A 20140-nucleotide genomic window follows, 5' to 3' on the forward strand; every position below is an offset into this window, starting at 1 on the left:
CATGTATTTTCTCCTATTTGCAAGTAAGATACTGAAGCATGGAAGGTCTGTTTGTTGTTACAAGAGTCAACTCTAAATTCAGGATAATGTGGTATGTTTATTTGAATAGACACGTAAACACTTCAGTAGACCCAGGTAAAAGTTTCTAAGTACAACTTAGCTGAAAAATAGAACCCAGCAAAAAGTATTTTATTACACCTAGATCTGTAATTGATCTACATTCTTAATAGGAATAGAAATACTAGGTTAATTTTTTTCCAATCAGATTTTATTTTTTGGGGGGGTCTCATTTCTAACTGAGAAGAGTGACACATTTCAGATATGATCAAATTGATATTGGTCATTTTAGGAATAGCTACTTATAAACAGATCATAGTGTTATAAAATGAATATGCATCTGAGAGTTTTCACTGTAGAACTTTTGTTGATTACAATATGCTTAAGCTACAGAAATTGTAGCTAGTTTATAGGTTGAAATTATTCCACTACAGTGATTTATATTAATAAACTGCTACCTTAGGACTGTTTAAAAAAATGGTGTCAGGTGTAGTAGGTGTATTGAGGGTTCAGAGATTATACACGCAAAGGTCTTTCAAGACACAGTGATTCCATGGGTATCTTTGAATGATATAACAAATGGGAAAGTCCAGTGGGAGGTAGGAAGTGTAAACAGTTCATAGTATATGTGTATTTTATTGTTTATATCTAAATAAAATGTTATTCCTACCTTTAAATATGGTGCAATGCAGAACAAATATGAAATCTCCAATTTCTTTGTTTAGTGTTAGATATTTTGTTTTTTTTTAATGAAACCATTTCTCTCATATATTGTTCTTAGAACCAAGTTATTCTCTTTCTTGTACTGTACTATTATGTTTAATACTGAAGCTTTTTGTGACTTCGGTCACAAAATTTAAATTTAATTGAGCACTAACTGCAGGCCACATTTTACATTTTTTACACATTGATCTGAGAATCTTACTGTTTAAAAATGTTGGAAATTACACACATTATGATTTAAGATGTATTTTGTTAATGTGGTCTGTATCCAACAAATAAGATGCTACAAAGTATACTAAGAATCAATTAATAAGAATTAATGATCAGAATGATTTCTCTTGGCAAATAAATATCATCCAGATCATTGGATATCTGTATTAATGAGTTGCTATGGTTCTTTGAATGATACTTTTAAATCAGAAAAGTTTTCTGAGATGTTTAGAAAGTAAATGTAACATAAGGCATACATAGCACTTTCAAGTATCTGAAGTCATTTATTCAATACTTTGAAGAAGTGTGAAACCCTGATAAGATATATCATTAGATATATGCTGCTGGGTCCTCTATCAATAATTTTTCATGCTGAGGAGATCTTGTGAACACTGAGATTTTGGTACTTTTCTTTGTTGAAGCAGCAAGAGCTTATGCAACAGCATTTATTTTTTCTTTTATAGCTGAGTTCAACAGGGCCGTATCAAAAACGTGCCTGGGCTTCTTGTAGTCCACTTGTGTGCTGCTGTTACATTCCCCGTTCCTAGTGTCACTCAGCTACATTGTCACCAAAGCTTAAAGGGTGTTTACACAATCTCACTTCAGCATAATGGGTAATGAACCTCAAATGAATCTTGCTGGCTTGTAGGATAAGGATTTCCACTTCAAGTTATTGTCTCTGAATGAGGTTGTAAAACGTGCCTATATTGCTCATCCAGGAAGTGTGAAGTTATAAAAAAACAAGCTAAATTGCCATGTTTTATCTGCTAGCTGCTTCTTCATTTATTGCCTTTATGGACTCAAAGTCCTCCAGGGACTGTGACAAATCCTGATTGCATTTTCTACTTACATCTTTTATTTGTTCATAAATGTGAAAAGAAGAAAAACTATTAGTCACTGGGGATTTGTCTAGCTGCGTGTATGGCTACTTAACTGCTTCAACTTCAGTTGTCTTTTCATCATTCTGTCTACTTTGGGTCTGATGTCATGCACAACCTACATAGGTAAATTGACATTTCCTCATCTGGAAAATGTAAATATTTTAGTAACTTAGAGTAGTTGCATAACTGGCTGGATAGTTGCTGTACAAACTGAATGTTTTCTGTTCCATAATTTGCTTCTTCCTCCATTTCTCCAACGGATTCCTTATTGTATCTTTTTTTCTACTTTTACTTCTATCTTGCCTTATGTGGTTTTGATTTTTCAGAAGTTAGGAAGAGCTTTAGCTATTGAAAGAATTGGTATTTGCTTCTTTGTAGTACTGGTATAAACAGTCCAGGGAAGGATGTCAGGAGCAGTAGGTGTATGGAGCTTGTAAGGTTCATTCTCTGCCAGGTGAATATTGTTTTGTTTCTAATGCTGCAGTGTTTGTGAATCTTACCGAAGCATGTGTCTCTAGAATTCCAAATTACAGAAGTAAGTACTATGCAGCATAAAGTCACTTACCAAAGTCATTTGGATCATGTGAGTTTGAATCATTTCCTTTGAGGCATTCTCTAAATGTTCATTCCTCAGAGGAAGCTGCATGTTTGGAAATGAAAACTAGCCTGATCAAAACTTGCATTTGCCATTTTGTGATATTCTGGTTGTTAGAAATTACCAGTGCTGGTAGGAAAGAAAAGGAATGCAGTAACACTGCGAACTGCGTTATTGCAAATACATACGGCATTAACCACAGAATGCTAGGAAATAACAGTTTGGAAATATGAATAATGAGCATGAGTTACATGGAGAAAAGTATCTTTTATTGCAATCCATTTCTGTTTTGGAATTTGTGAGTCGCTGTGGTTTTATCTTGTTAGGAAACATTATTGTGGTTGAGCTCAGTTCAGCCCTTTATATTCAGTGTATCAGAAACAATGTCTTTTGTTCTTCTCAGCCCTTTTTCCTTCATGGCTTATGTCAACATGATGCATCTTTTTCAGAAATGTTCTTGTGTATAACTTGTTCTTTGCTATTGTATCAAGAACTGATAGAGAAGGGAACTGAGAGAACACAAGCTTCTGTAAAAATAACGCATGTTTCACATCACTGGTTGTTCCGCACGAATAAATTGAATTTCTTTTCAAAAGTCTGCCCACCAAGACGAAGGGCAGCGGCAGCAGCCCCGCAGACCACGTCGCGTTGCCTCAGTTGAGCCTGGGCCGCTAGGAGGCAGCGTGCCGGGCCGGGCCGGGCCGGGCCGGGCCGTGCCTTCCCTCCTCCGCTCCATCCGTTATTCTCCACGCCCTCGCCCGGCCGTTATGCCCCCCCCCCCTCCCCCCCCCTCCTCTCGCGGGCCGCTGTGAGGAGGCGCCGCGCGGTTTTCCCCTCACAGAAGCGCCGATGGCGCGGTCTGTGTTAAGGGAAAGAGCCGCGTCCTGGCTCCATGCGTGTTCCCCGTCTTCCAGAGCAGCTCTGAGAGGGGTTAGTAAGAATATTTGTGCAAAGACAGGCTAGTGAACACGACATACTTCTCTTTTCGAAGGTTTCTTCTCTCTGCTGAGGATTCTCTTATGTAACTTGACGCTGCGGTCTCAAGAGAAGTTCTCTCTGTTTTCAGTTGACCTCATTTCAGTGAGCTAAATAAAATACGTACAATTGGTGGTTGAAGTGCTATTTCAGAATGTGCACAGGACCAGTAGATAGTTACTGGCCCAACCTCTGTTACTTAGCCCACAGAAGTTTACTGTTTTCAGAGGAAAAAAAGTAGTTCTCTTTACATGTGGAAGACAAACAACTTGTGGTTTTGCTTCTTGTTTTGCATTTTTATGCCATCATTTATTATTTCAGAAAGTAAACATACAAGAATTATAGATAAACAATAACAATGTGCTTGAATTTTCTTTTAATTTCTCAGTAGAAAGTAGAAATAAGGTCATAAATATGTCCCGAGAATGTGAAGCTTGCCAAAATATACTGTAGATACTTTTCAGAGAAAAACAGTACATATCAAGTAACTGTTGAGTCATAAAACCCATAAGTTAGTGTAAGCAGATGTTGGTTACAGCTTACATCGATGGGAAGTATATAATCACCACCCCTATAGTCACCCGCTGTCCATTTCTGGTTCAAGAACTTCCCCGAAAGCCTGTTTCTAATTTTATGGAAACCCTTTGAAATTTGGCACAGTTTACAAAAGTATGTAGGAAAAAAAAAAAAAAAAGTCTGCCAGAGGTTTGGCCTCCAACTGTGAAAACAGACACTGCCTTCTCAAACTCCTCTCCTAGATCCACTGACCAACACCCAGAAAAGAGAATTTGCATTCTTTTAGAATACAGCAGGAAAATGAAGGTCTGTATGCAGCTCAATTCAGCTTTCGGTAACATTTACGTCTGTTGTTTTAAACTATCGGTTATTGTACAAGGCCAGGCTCTGATGTGAAAGTATTTACTTTAAAGAAAAAGGAAAGGGAAGTCTTTTCAAACGTACTGCAGGGACATTTTTTGTTTGTTATTTGGATGGATTTCAGCAGTTAACGAGAATGGGAGGATTTAATTACATTATTAGCCATTAAAGTGTACTTCAGGCAATATTAGAAATGTAATTATTCTTTGTTTCTGTCCTGCAGACCCGGCTAAAAGTAATATTTGGCGTGGTTATATGCCTTTTGCTTTCCTTATTACTTATGTGTATTATACTGCTTCCATCAAAAGGTAAGGCATTTGTAATCTAATGTAGTAGAAAACACAACATCTACAGCTACAGTAGCTTCTAAAGTTCATGAAAGTTTGTTAAATCATCTTTAGGATTGTTGTGTCAGTACTGTTATGGCTTTACTGCTATAAAGAAACATACTGACAGCTGAAATATCCTGAAGGTATGATCAAATGCCAGCAGATGCTGAAACAATGAACCCTTTGAAGTGAAAAGTACCTGAGTTAACTTTATTGTGCATGTCATATAATGTTCTTAGACAGGACTACAAAAGTAGTTCTCAGATCTCCTCATATTATTTTATATGTTAGGGGTTATAAGACTCACTGTTATAAGACTCTCTGTTAATAGTTTTCTTTAGCTTGATGAACATGTACTTGGTTTTCAATGATATCATAATAATTATAAAATTTCTCCACCCAATTACAAGTTAAATATTTCTTTGTTGGTAGGATATGGTGAATTGTTTGTGAACATATTTAAGATTGCATTTGAAAATTAAAGCCAATGTTGGATAAAATAGGAGTGCAGAGTTTGCTCTAGTATTATGCCAGTTGTGTGTAACTGCTGATGCAGTGTGATCTGCTGAGTGATCTGGTAAAGCTTCGAGTGAGTGCGGTTTGATATTTAGAGCCTGAGTGGCACTGACCTAATGGTCATTTATGCCAACAAGTAGTAGTAGAATTCCAGTTGTAGTATTTAAAGGAATTTTTTTTTCCTGTGATTAATCTTAGTGTAATATTTGTGTTGAGAGAAAGAATGGAGGTTTGTGAAGCATTCTGTTATGCATCATGTGAGGATAAATTATATCAGCAGGAGGTAGTGTTGTGAAGAGAAACCACCTCTGAATTGTGGTGACATTTACTGTCCTATGGTGGGGTGCCAGATTTTTTAGCTGAAGCATGGTCAAATCTGAGCTTTCATTATTAGATAAAGGTGTGGTATCAAGCCAAACTTACTCATACCAAATCTGCATGTTTAAAAAGGATATAATATCTTAATGAAACCTAAATAAAAAAGAGCAGCAAGGAGACAAAGAGAGGGGAGAATGAGGATCAGGCTAGCAGCCTGAAGAAGTTGCTAAAGATCATGGAAGGTACTGTAAAAGGAAATGAATGTATTTTTTCCTTCTGAAGTTATCACGTACCAGCTCACTGGTCTGAGCTTCTTCAGCCTTTACAAAGAATTATTTTAATCTATAGTTTCTTGGAACGGCAACTTGGTAATTAATCATATCAAATATCACATTTAGATCCAGTAGGATGAAATAGAATTTACCTTACTTTACAGAATGCTCTTAGAAAGCGCATTTCAGACAATTATGGAACACATAATTTTGTCGAACATATCTGATTATAGCTTTGTATTCTCAGATGGAACTGCAAATGCTGTAGTTATCTATTTTATGCCTAAACCTTTTTGTATAATCTACTGATCAGCTGCAAAAGGAAGAAATATAAATTAATTTTGTGATTATAAATCTTGCAAGTCAAAGACAGACAGGAAGTAGCTACAGAGATGGAATGTTATTTGTACATTCCACCTTGACTACTGCTTTACTGAAAGGATGTGGTGATCTGGAAAGATTAATTGCATATGAGAATTATATAGACACAGGCTAAATCTCTGCTGAAGACGCCAGCAAAGAAAAATGTCATCTCTAATCCTGAAGGAAATGGAAGATATAATTTGGTTGTGTTTTTGTCTGCTAAGTTTCTAGTAATTTCATGTTCTTCAAACCTCTCAAGATATGATATCTGGTTTTGCTTTAAACATGGAAGCATATCAAAATCTGAAAATCTTTTAAAAGTTGTACTGGAAAATAATTTTCTTCTTTTCAGAGAGAAACAGGGGAGAAATACTTAGCAGTGGTTATTACGCAATTTCTGTGGGTCTGAGAAGAGTACCGTGAGCAATGTCAATATCATGAACTGCAGATGACTGAGAAATTGATGACAGGTTTTTTTACATTTCACTGAGTTAGGAATGTGTTTTGCGACTTACCCTTATAACCCAGCTATGATAACCTGACTCTAAACATTTCAGGTTATTTTCACTTGTACACTGGTGTAACTAATTGTGTTCATCAGCAGCATTAACAGAAAAGAAAATACCTGTTTGTACCTCAAAAGCAGTAACAGAACCACAGGCATCTTTTGTTCTGCTATTTTTAATGAATAGCCAGAATCCTGACTGATCAATATTTCTGTTCCCATTGCATGCTTGACATGACACAGACCGAGACCTTGGCTCTGTGATACTATAGTGAATACAACACCATCTGCAAGGTTGCTGTCCCAGAACACTACCAGTTTTTCTTTTGTCAAGTGATTACTTACTGATTAGAAGTTCTGTTTTCTGTGTTTTGTTAAACTCTCTCACAAGAAAAAACTGAACACTAAAGGAGAAGGTATCTGCATAAAGTCAGTGACAATAGATGCTTGCAGGCTTTTAACACCAATTTTATACACGTACATGAAATACACTGAAATGCATGAATAATTACAATCATGGAATATGAAAAGCAAGTTACACTGTGAAGCAAATTAATTTATTCAGTGCACAGAATTATTCTGTGTTTTCTGATTTTTTGAAATGTACAAGAGAAATACAGAATGGCACCCTGTAAATGAATGCAAATGGACCACAAACCATTAAAATCAAGATGGTGGGGCAGTAAAGGGAAGAAAGCAAAGTTAAAACCTGGTAACCTTTCATTTCTGTGGTTGGCTCTGATATGTGCTTCTTTTTTGTATTTCGGCATATGGTTTCATCTTTGTTATTTCACAAAGAAATTAAATTCAGCAAAATAGCTTACAAAGCCTACCAACAAGCATCCAAATCACTGTCCATATAGTGATGCAGACATGTAAAGTACTTTTCTTGTTAGGGTCTATTCTGAGGTTTCAAACACTATTATTGAACTAGTCTTTAGTTACAGAAAAAAGAAGCAACAATTACAGCAAACAATTAAAGCTGCTGCTCTTAATTAAAGCATTGCTATATGTCTTCAGTTGCCTAGAAACAAGCATTCAAAACCAAAAGTAATCAAGTGAAAGTTGTGTTCAGGTTTTTTCAGTCCATGGGTAGAAATTCAGATAGAAGTGGACACATTTTGAAAATCATTAGCAGTCATAATAAATTATCACAGAATATTAAGTATGTAAGGGTGAGATGGTGAACAGAGTAAAGGTTTAAATTAAAGCTGTGAAAATTAGAGGACAGATGATACATTTGTCATACTGCTTTTCTTTTTAGTAAAAGCTCCTCTTAACCTGAGAGAAGGAACAGAGAAATTTTACCACATTAAGGTACCAACAGGAGTAAATCTAAGGCTTCTTTACACACAACTGTGGAAATAGATCTTAACCATGGATTTCTAATAGTTAATAGACATTCAGTTAGAGAATTTAAACTGGAAGTTGGTGATAAGTATTCATTGTTCAATATAAATATAGTGGCTTTGGATTCTTCTTTGGAATTATTTTTTTCTATGTATTTTTTTTAAGTTTGCCATATTCTGTGCTTGTCATTAATCAAGGATCCGTAATGTACAATCATGGGATTAACAAGAGAAATTCTTTATATTGAACTTTTTGGAATATTTTCTCTACATATAGCAATAGCTCAGAGTTTATACTGATAGGTTTTTGCCCATGGATTGACATTCCATTTTATTTCTCACGACAGCTTTCTTCTGCATTAGTGCAGACAAGCCTAGTGTCAGTGGTCAACCTGACATGTGTATTCTACAGTAAATAATAGTCATGTAGCTGGAGAAAACATGAATTATCATTTTAAAGTAATGGAGAGAATATGAAGAAATGTTTCCCAGGAAGTGAGTGTGATCTTAGCTGAGAGAGGCTGTAATGGGGAAGTGATGGAGCATGATATGAAACCTGAGGGCAATGAGTCATGTTGAGTTTCTGGCTGTCTTCTGAGTGGCAGAGATCTACTAGACCATGTGTGAGGTCATCCCCTCTACCTCTGGTGACCATAGCAAAATTCACCTTGACTTTAAAAGAGAAAAGTATCAAATCCAGAATGCCTAGACTTGAAAGATGCCAAATTTTTTAAATTGGCCTTTCTCAGAAATGTACCTGTGTCTTTTGAAGATTAAATGTTTTGAGTAATCTTTCTCTTGTGAAGTCTATGGAATTTCTATTATCATTATTATTTACTTTTAATTACACTTCTACAATGATTTTTTTTTCATGTCTGTGTACTTAGAAAATTTCAGCATTACCTCTTCTCATCTGGGCTGATTGTCCTTACTTTTTGTTCTGGACCCCTTCCCTAATTTAAGGTGCTTTAGTTTTTGGAAGAAAAGTGGTAAACGAAAAGCGACAAAACCAGCCACAAGGTTGTATATTTTTTAATGTCTATCTGATCCGGTTAGAGATCAAATACCAGAGCACCTGTCTTCTCTCCAGATTTATTGCCAATTTTCTTTTAAAGCACTAAATAAAAAGTGGAAGTTTGGGCACAGTCATTCATTACATTTCAACATTATTTTAACCTGTGCACATTTGTCTTTTTCTTTCATGTGACTCCTAAGAAATATATGTGGATGATGATCATTTTGAAAGTCTTATGTCCATCTTCTAACACTGGTTCATGAGGCTTTTATGATATTTGGCAGTAGGGATTTGTATGTACATACAGTTTGACTCTTTGCTGAATATTTGTAGATCTCTATTCAGACAAATAATTGTTTCTGTTCACAGGTACACACAAGTTCACAAAACCTATGCTTAAAAAAAAAAAAAAAAAATTTGTCCTATGTACATAAGTAGCTTTTCTTGTTTTTCCAGGATCTAAAAGTAAATGTATCTCAATGAATAAATTTCTGGGTGAAAATAATTCATCCAGTTGCTAATTTTGTGTCCCTAAAGGTGACTCCTTCAGAGGCTGAAGAACCTTATCAGAACAAAAACAGAGAATTTTCCTTTCTGCTGTGCCTGCTGCCTGCATGGTTCCAGGATTATGCTATCCTCAATATTCTCTGGTGCTTAAATTATATAAAAGAGGAAATACTTTACAAGTAATTTTTTTTTTTTATTATTTCACTTCACAGCATTGTGTTAACAAAAACTTTTTGTCTCCTTTTCAGTTGTCAACACAGATGATGATCCTAGAGCTCTTACATTGGATGATTATTTAAATGGAAACTTTCAATATAAGACATTTTTTCCTTATTGGGTGTCAGGTAAGTAAAACCTTTTCTCAAAGATACATAAGCCTTTCTAATATGTATTTCCTGGCTGATTTATACAGACGAAGAAATGTATTTTTCTTCCAGACTGTGAATGAATGCTAAATATAAAATTAAACAATTTGCTAGTCAAAACTTAAAGTCAAGCTTACTCTTCTGTCAGTCATTCTAGAAATTCCCAGTATCTGATGTTTCAACACAAACGTTTAAGTCAAGCCTAAACTATCATTTTACAGAGGCTTTTGGTGATTTATTTCTTTTACTGTCATACTTACTGCAGCATGTGAAATAAATATGTCAATGTGTCAGTCATGTTCAAGGCATTTCTCTTTTTTTGTGTTTGTCACAGCATACTTTCTCTTACCATTGGTAATAATTGAGGTAGCCTGTCTTACAGGCCCTGTTCTTGTTTTCAGTAGTACCTAACTCTGCAGTGAGCCCAGCTGTTCTTGTCTCTTATTTATGGAAATGCAGACATTGCTGAAATTCCAAGTTCCAAGGCAATGCATGGAAATTAAAGATGACTTTCTAAGCAAGTTCCTTAAGGTAGAGGTAGACATGAAGTTAATTGCTGCTGATATATGTGTCAGCGCATAGCTGAAATACGACTCTTGTTATCACTGAATTGCAGCAGCACCAGAAAGTTTGAGCTAGAATGGGTTACATTCTAGTACATGCAGCACTCCTGCTCATATCTCTGCACTGCCTCAAGCAGTTATTCTCTGAGTAGAGACAAGAAACAAAATGCCCATTCACATAGAATCTTATCACGTTAGTTTAAACCCACAATTTTAGAACTGAACTAAAGCTCTTCAGGACATTGCTAGCAGCAGTTCAAGTTTCACAGTTAGCAATTTGAAGTATGTAGCCATCACTTACATGATTTAAAAATTAGGTCACCATTTGTTAGAATTCTGTCTGAATTCAGAAGTATGTAGGCAGCATATCACCTAAACCTGATATTCTCCTTCCCTCTTTATATCCTCGTCACTTAAACTTATCTTTCCTCTCAACATTCACAAAACTCACACAAAAGTCATGCCATAGATTCCATAGATAGTCATGCCTACAGCGTTCCATATGCCTACTTTCCTACTGAAGCAGGGAGTTGAAATTGAATAGCTCTTCCTAAGGGGGCCTGAGATCACCTCAAATGCTTTTACTCAAATCACATAAGCGTTCTCTAAATATCTGAGGGTGATCTAATTTTCCTCCAAATTAAAACCTTACACAATGTTTCAGGCTTCTTTTAAATTGTTAAAGACTCTGTCTCTTTAACTACACCAAATACGTAATTTCTTATTTCTGTTTAAAGTAATGAAAACAACGATGTGAAACTAAAATTCTGATCGTCACACTCTGCCAAACTATGGCTCATGTCTTGAGCATAGGTAAGGTTAAATTCAATTCTCATTGGAGGCCACTCACCTTCACTGTGTAGGATCTGTGTGAGTAGGGGCAGAGTCATTTATGTGGTGTCACTTACATGGTACAGCTCTGTACAAATGAGAATGTGCTGATGAAATTATAAGCAAGGATCTTAAATGCTTTCTTTATAGTTTTTACATGGTGATACTAGTCTTCTAATGTGTCTGTCCCTGATATTCTTGATCTGATATTACTAAGAATAAAATGTCATTGAATAATGAAGTTAACTAGATGATTCTGTGTGCAGTGTAAGATCTTGAGAACATAATCAGAAACCCTGGAGACAGTTGTATAATTCTGTACCTTGGCATCAATAGAAGAAAAACATTTTTAATGTAGATGCCAAAAGATACTTGCTCAAAATCTATTAATGACAAAATCTATTAATGACAAAAACAGTGAATACTTTCATAAACCAAAATGTTCTACAGTATCTTCTATGCAAGTTATCTTGTTTATCTTGTTTTTAAAGATAATGAATATCTTCATCAGTCTGCAGAAGATGATATTATTCTTTACAACGTTGAACTGAACTACCTAACTACTATCATGACTAATAGCACAATGGTATGTACCTTTTCAATGAATAAAAAGACAGCACAATGCAGTTTTTTCAAGTATCTCTTTAGAAGTGAGTAGATTAAAAACTGACTCATCAATTCCTTATTTAAAGTGTTTACTAGAATCTAATCTACATCTTAATCTTTCAGAAACAAGTTAATGCTTCAAATTATGTGTTGTCATCAGACAAATACTTCATGGCTCTGGAGAGCAATTATTCAAAGGTAATTATTTTAATATATTGCTTAATGAAATGTTTGGTTTCATTCGGTATTTTGTTGATTGTGGTTACTAAGCATAAATATTTGTTTTTTCTTTTTTTTTCTTGAATAAAGTGGAAGGCTGTGAACAGACAGCTGATGATTTTTAATTAGATTGTCCTTTTCCAGTTTAATAATACTATTTTTTTTCTTGCAGCTGTGGAGATATTCTTATACAGCATCATACCACATTTATGATCTCATTTATGGGTAAGGCCTGATATTTCTTACAGAGAACTATGGCAAATACTCTGTAGTGATGTGTTTGGAAGCATTTTACTGAAAAACTCTATTCTATCAATGTGCCTACTCACTGCTTAGCTTTTACTTGAATTTGTTACTTGTTTGCTTAATGATTGTTACCTATTACTTCTGCAAAATCAAGAAATTCTTTGAAATAAATGGCCTCGGAGAAAATCTTACAGTCCTTTCATCTATTCATCCAGGTATCTGCATTGGTTTATATTCTATGCCCTAAAACTTTGACTGCTCAAGATTCTCATCTTTTTTTTCTTCTTTGCATAAATTTCTCCCACCCTGTCTTGGCTGCTTTAGTCCACTTCAGTCTCACACCAGATGTCTCCTTGCCCTTCTGTTTTCTAATTCATCCTTATTCTGGTTAATTTAATGCTCAGCTTTCCTAAAATCTCACATTTTCTTCAGTGATCTTGTAACAGTCCGTCTTGGGTTCCCCAAAAACTTACAGCTCCTCCCATGGCATTTGGTCTTTTTCCCAAGATCTTCCGCAAACCACTCCTCTTCTGCTTTCTACCGAAGTCTGAAGGAGGCCATCTGCCTCCCCAGTCACCTTTTTATGCCAGAAGTTGTAGCATGACCAAATGCTTCTTAGCTTTGAGCAACAGGGACTGCACTGAGCTGCTACATTCTTGGGAAACTTTTTGCTCAAGGTGACAGGATTACTACTAGCTACTGTAAGTACAGAGGTACTGCATGTGGCTCTGTGATCCTTAACAAATGTTCTAACTGCTGCTGTTACTCTTGCTTCAGCATGTTATATCCTGGGAACTATCATGTGACCACTGAGTTCACATTTCCCAATGACTTGCTGAGACTATAATGAAGATTGCAAGTAGAGAAAATGCCTGTAGATGTCTACGTGGTATTTAGGAGGAGATAAGGCTGCCTTCTTTGGCTGTTGCATATATTTTCAAAGGGTCGAGTTGTTACCCTTTGCCAGCACTAGTGCACACAATCACATTGCTGCATGTCTGACTGCCTGCTTTAATTTTGCATTGCTCATTAAACAAAAAACTGTTAGAAAATATAGCTCTTCATGAATTTTACATGAATGTACAGTATAACGATCCATTTGCACTGTGAGCAAAAAAGCCATTTCAACTTTTTTCCTTTTTTTAGTGGTTTTGTAACAGAAAACCAGCTTCCACATAAAATTCAGTATATATCCTGGTCACCCGTTGGACACAAATTGGTCAGTAAAGATAACAAAGCTCTAGAATCATTTTGCTTTATGGGACTAGAAGACTTTTATTTGCCTTTGGTTATTGCTTTGTTAAGCCATATTTTTGAGAAGCCCATGTGTACCAACCTTGGTTGAACAAGAACGATAAAGATGGTTTTAACTTGCTAAATATTAACTTGTCTGTGTTTCAATAAAAGAATACATGTTCCTCAACTACAACGTTGGCTAGTTTTAGTTGGCTAGTTAGTCTCTTATCAAGCATTGACCAACATAATATCGGATTAAATTCAGTTTCAATGCCTGAAAAATGATGTGCTTTCCTTTGACACCATACAATATTATTAGTTTAATATGGAGATTTAAAGATCCCATATTTAAATCTCTTCTCAAATTTTTATTCTAGGAAACATCTATCAGATTCTAAGTATTACAAAAAATGTTCCCATATTTTTTGAATAACTACTTGATAGTATTTTAAAATAATTTTAAATTACCTAAAGAATATAGTTACAAGTTTGAATATGTTAGTTATTCTTGGTTCCAAAGTATCAGCCCAAGTTGGTGGTTTCAGAACTAGTTGCCCAGTATTGTCTAAATATTTGTGCATGAAATTACATTTAAACATCATATTAATTTCAGAAAACTACCAAGAAAATACACAAAATATGAATGGAAAATGTATTAGGAAAATATATATACATTTTTTTTTTTTTGGGGGGGGAGGGGTAAGGAAGGAGTATTATGTCTCTCTATCAAATGAAATATTGCTATTTCCTTTGTCGAGAATTCTGAAAACAAAACACAGTGATAATATTTTCCTGATAAAGTACTTATAGTCTGTAATGTTTTTATGCAATTCCCCTTATATTATTTCTCAAGAGTTTTAGGAGTTTTATTATTCATTTAAATAATCAAATAGTTAAAGTGTTACACTTTCGTTGCTAACTAGTGTTTATAGCTTCAAGACAAATAATTTTCTAAGAAAGTCATGTTTCTGGTTCAGTTTCTTAACCACAAATCCCTTCATTTGGTTTAAATGTAGAGATATGCAAGGGCTGCAAGCACTTCTTGCAAGAACTCTCTTTTAGTGACTAAAAAAAAAAAAAAAAAAAAAAAGCCCGAACCAGCCCAAACAGATTCATCTTTTTCTCATCTTACATCACACAGGCCTTTTGACAGATTTAGAAAAGTTTGATTGTTTTCTTCTGAGTCTTTTTGTATTTGTTTTTTTTTCTTCTAATTTGGTGGCACCAGAAGGAAAAGTCACAAGGATACTTTGTCTACCTGAGGGTAGACACAGCAATCTGAATGAGTTTCAGAGATTTTATTTTCATGCTTTTCCATACCAAAGCTAGCCACAGAATTCTCTGAAGTTTATTAAGATCAAGGGATTTGTTCAGGATTTATTCTGGCATATTTGAACATAGAATTTTTTCTGTAATGTAAAATTTATTTACAGAAGTACTTACTCTTGTGCAATTTGCAAAGGCTTTTAATGTAGAGTTACTAAAATAAATATTTATTATTTTGTATTCACTGATTAAGTCTTCTTGTTGGTATAATTAGTAGTGTTGACTGCAAAATCTTTGACTCAGACAACAACTCCTGTTGTTGGTGCATGAACTCATAAGAAATATATTCTTGTCTTTAGGCATACGTTTATCAGAATAATATATATTTGAAACAAAGTCCAAGAGAGGCACCAATTAAATTAACTGGTGATGGAAAAGAGAATGAAATATTTAATGGGATTCCAGATTGGGTCTATGAAGGTAAGTACATCTCAAAGAGCAACAACTAACATGTTGAGTGTTTTGTCTGAATTATTCAATTTTCTAGATCCATTCTACACCATCTGTGATGATGCACTGTTTCTAGAGCCCTAAGGATTACTTACTTTACTCTGTTTTCTGGCATGTTAGGATTGCTAGGAACTGGCAATGACTTCTTATTTTGGGGAAAGGGAAGATGAGAAGGGAATCACATATATTGAAACTGTTTTAAGTAGGTGTATACAAATCACTACCTCCTTTTACAAAGCAGCCAAGGAGCATTCAGAAACTGAAGTTTACAAATGCAAATTAGAAGATTTTTTTTCTTTCACATATAACATATTTCATACATTTCACATATTTATTTCATATAATTAGTCCCTATCTATGACATGTTTTCTTGTTTTTATCCATGTCCTCACTGCATGTATAAGCACTGCTCATGTGCTCCTAAGAAAGGTCTTCCAAAGGTTGGAGGCAGCATGAGATAAAATGTTGAATAATGATACTGAAAGTATATGTAGTAAGCGATGGAAATTGGCATAATGAATTGATTACGGAGTTAACCTGCCTGTAAACAGTGAGAGGGGAGAACTGGGGTACAAGCAAGCTGTGAAGAGGTTTGTAGAACAGAAGGAACATGATTTGCTTAATGCTATTAAAAAAAAGGAGAATTAGTGAGGCTGAGTCAGTCATTGTTTAGAGCCATAGAGGAGTGTGAGGCACTGGCAGAGAGACAGGATTAGATCTTGGCTTGGAAGGGAGAAGAATCTAGGGAGTTACAGAGAAAGAGAGAGATGTGGAAATTTATACACAATGGAACTTTGTAGATGAATGTGTTTGCAGATGAGATTATCCCAGTGACAATAGGTACGGAGAGCTATTCCCAAAACAAAAGCTGAAGAAGTGGTGAGATGGATTTTCCAAAGGATTCAATTTATTATAATAGTAAATAAATACCTGTGGGATTTACCAAAATGAGAGCACTTGGAAGTGTGTGCCATGGCTTTATTTTAAAGTAAACTATTATCATCTTTAAGAGTACACGTAGCTATACAAACTAGAAATCCATTTTCTGCCAGTGACTGCAATTTGCATTCATACTGTATGACCGAAATCCTGGTCTTTAGTTACTGAAACTATATCAGAACTTTACAAATTAGGCATCGTTCTGCTGCATACGTGGTGACTGGGCATTAAGCTTTAATTGAAGATATAATGTTGGCTCATTATTTGGCACGTCAGTACATCCAAAAAAAGAAAAAAAAAATGTAAAACCCAACCGAGTCAAATGGGATTTGTGTGCACTTATTGGGAGTTCTCTACGCCTTTCTTTGAAATGCATTGCAAAATCTTGATGCAGGATTGGATCTTGTTATTTGTTTAGTAGAAGTCTTTCTATATGTCTAGGTTGACAAGAGTAAAATGATGTAATAGATCAGAAGATACATTACACTGATAAGCAATCAAGAGTGATTTTTTTTCCCTCAGAGGAAATGCTAGCAACAAAATATGCAATGTGGTGGTCTCCGAGTGGAAGGTATTTAGCATACGTACAATTTAATGATTCCGACATACCAGTTATTGAATATTCATATTTTGGTGAGGACCAGTATCCCAGAAAAATAATTATCCCATACCCAAAGGTATGTTTCTTATTCTTTTGACATATTTCCTGAGATGTGATAACTGTAACATTAACTATGCTTTAAAAGTATTTGTATTTAAATAGTTAAATCCATTGTGGCCTAGATTAATGGAAAAAACAACAACAACAACAAAAAAAACTTGGGACAAGCTCTGAAAAGGTATGCCCATGCTCAATAATGTAGTAAAATAAACAGAATTCCTCATGTAAGTAAAAAGCATGTGCAAAAGTACATGTTTGTATGGCCAAGCTGTACTTTTTCTAATTCAGTTTACTTTTTGTGATGTGTTAACTACATAGTTGTTATTTTACATTGCAGTACCTCAATTATGAGATGTTGCTTATTTTGCAAAATAAAGGCTATGACAGCTTCAGTCTATTTACATACTTCATCGTACATTTTGATCTCAAGGGGTCTGAAGATATTAAAAACTACCTGTTTTCAGGTGCCACACCTACAGCAAGAAGGTTTGGGTTTTGTACTGTACTGCAGAGATACACACTACAAATACAGCACTGGTTCCCATTAAGCAGTATGTTTTCAGTATAGAAATGCACTGAATTTGGCTGTTCAAAAGGGTTTTTTCTTTATTTATAAAATGATGCAAAGTTAAATAACGTCCTACGTGTAGAGTCTACTCTGAGATCTTATAAAGTCATATTTGTACTGTTGTACTCAAATGAATAAATATTTTGTAACTTATCCCTACAAAAATTGTTGTAATTTTCCTAGATCTGATTTTTTCAAAGCCTGATTTGAATAATGTGATGCATTCTCTTTCAAGGCTGGTGCTAAAAATCCTACTGTTAAAGTGTTTATTGTAGACACTACTAACACTGAAGCATTTGGTCCTAAAGAGGTCCCAGTTCCTGCAGCAATTGCATCAAGGTAGTGTGCCCTCAAATAAGTCTTCAAATTTTTTTTTAATTAGGTTTTGTTTTTTAATTTTTATTTTAAATGCTTAAAACTCTGAATTATTTTCTAACAATGTAGTACCCTCTGAATTGTTTTCTAACAATGTAGTACCCTATCAGTCTCTTAATTGGAGATTGGTCAGAAGCTAACTAGAAATGTTGTATTTTGTATGCCTGTATATGTATTGTTACAAAGGACAAAACACATCTCTAAGAGAATAGAAGTTTTGTTTTTGTATTCCACAGATCAAAATGGGGGTTACAGTCTGTAGCAATGCTTCTATATTTTTGTTCTTTAATGACCACTCTTTTCCTCTTTCTTTTATTTTTTAGTGATCATTATTTTACTTGGCTTACTTGGGTAACAGATAGTCGAGTCTGTGTGCAATGGCTAAAGAGAATCCAGAATTTTTCAGTCTTAGCTATTTGTGACTTCAAAGAACATTCAAATACTTGGGACTGTCCAGAGGTAATAAAGTTGGAAATATACATTGCTGGAATTAACATTTGCTAATCTCCATTGTATTATCCTGTTTTAACACCTACTCATCATACACAGGTTGCTCTGGCTTACTCACAGAAGTATGTAATATTTCCCTCATTTTTTTAAGAAAAGAATTATGGCGCTGCCATAGTTGTCTTTTCCAGTGTTTGATCACACTCTTTTAACTAATAGTGATACATCTTTCAATATTTTAAATGCTGGCTGAGAAGTGAGAAAAAAATTAACTGCATCAGCAAAAAATATCACCAAAATATATTTTTTGTGAGGTTAAGTGACAATCAAAGCAAGAAAAATAACAAGAATGGTATTGACCAGGTTTCAAAACTGTTTAGTTCCTTCTTGCTTCTTCATTTTCAAAAGTGGAACCATTTAGGATACTCATTGTGGTTTTTTTTTGTTTTGTTTTGTTTTGTTTTATTATTGTATTATAGCATGTAGAAATTTCATGCTAAGTCTAACTGAATTGTGTCCTTTATGATTAATGCTAAATTAGTTGAAATAGCATGTAGATTAAAAGTAAGGCAGGTTTGTAAGAAGGAGACATTGTCCTGTTTTATTAAGTCATACAGCTGGAGAAAGCAGACAAGTTTTCAGGAATACCTTTTTTCAGATCTAAAAAGAAAACTTCCAACTAAATGCAACAGTAACTCCACATTTTATTTAAACACCTCATACTATTAATAAGACAGTTTGGAGGGAAAACCTTGCTCTGTTGAGGAGAGGCATGAGTTCATATGGCCTAGCTATCTATCCCCATACATAGAGAGTTATAGGTGTAACGCACAGAGGCTTTTCTGGAAAAAAAAAAAAAAAAAAAAAACGTTCTTAGAAAGACCTTCTAAAGCTTGAAGACTGTACATGCTGACCAATATATATCCTATGGATCCTGAAGGAAGGAAGGTGTAACACTGAATTTCAGTAACTAGTACAGAGATCTCCTTTATTGTCTCTTAGCATTGATGCTGTTTGCATATCTGGTTTTTAGAGGTTATGGTACAGAGCACCTATAAGAACTAGTGTTAGGCCAAAACCTTGAACTAATGGGAAATAAAAAGCAATACTTATAACAGTCTTTTGTATAAATGATAGGTTGTAAATTCAGAGTTCATTAACACAGTCTTTCCAAGCTGAAAATACTTATTCCTCTGTGATACGGTAATTGTTACAAATTTTAAAGGAAGGTAAAGTCCTGTTCTTTCAAAAACGTTACTAATGAAGTAATTTTCCACAGAGAAATAGCCTCAGTTTATAAGGATAAAATATATATTTACTGCAGCATTTTATGTGTTCCCTAAGTCATTCCTTGTATTTACAAATACATTGACACTGAATCTCACCTCGTGAGAATAACTCACCGCATGTAAATAACTCAATGTTCTAATGTACATTAAAAAAAACAAGGGATCTGGGATTCTACCACAATCCACCAAAGTACTTTAACGCAAACATAACTTTAAGCAAGTAAGCAGTTTTATTTATTCAGAAGGTCTATCTATGTGTTTAAAATTAAGCATGTGCTTAATTGCTTTGCTGGAACCAGACCAGAACAATTAACATCTTGCAGGACTGTGTTCATGATCCTTGTTTGATTGCATTTCTCCATGAAACCTTATTTATGGAGTCACTACTGACGTTTCTATAATTCTATATTTATACAGTGATACAATGCTTTTATCACATTAAAGTTTGCACAAATGGCCAATTGAAGGAGTGTGAACAGATGGGAGTGCTGCATTAGCTCTATTTGCCGTTAGAAAGTATATCTCTGT

General features: G+C 34.8%; 1 protein-coding gene across 1 annotated transcript in view; it reads left to right on the plus strand.

The window, feature by feature from the left end:
• The first annotated feature begins 3298 nt into the window (after positions 1-3298).
• Positions 3299-20140, plus strand: part of FAP (fibroblast activation protein alpha) — a 38578-nt gene continuing 21736 nt past the window's right edge. Inside the window, exons 1-11 of the mRNA XM_084524196.1 lie at positions 3299-4263; positions 4541-4625; positions 9740-9835; positions 11742-11836; positions 11980-12054; positions 12248-12300; positions 13468-13540; positions 15183-15303; positions 16795-16949; positions 17737-17840; positions 18200-18335. Coding sequence (XP_084380322.1) covers positions 4258-4263; positions 4541-4625; positions 9740-9835; positions 11742-11836; positions 11980-12054; positions 12248-12300; positions 13468-13540; positions 15183-15303; positions 16795-16949; positions 17737-17840; positions 18200-18335 — 999 coding nt within the window. The 5' untranslated portion in view covers positions 3299-4257. The remainder of the gene's footprint in view (positions 4264-4540; positions 4626-9739; positions 9836-11741; positions 11837-11979; positions 12055-12247; positions 12301-13467; positions 13541-15182; positions 15304-16794; positions 16950-17736; positions 17841-18199; positions 18336-20140) is intronic.

This window comes from Aythya ferina (assembly GCF_964211825.1).
Source record: "Aythya ferina genome assembly, chromosome: 6".
Taxonomy (NCBI): domain Eukaryota; kingdom Metazoa; phylum Chordata; class Aves; order Anseriformes; family Anatidae; genus Aythya; species Aythya ferina.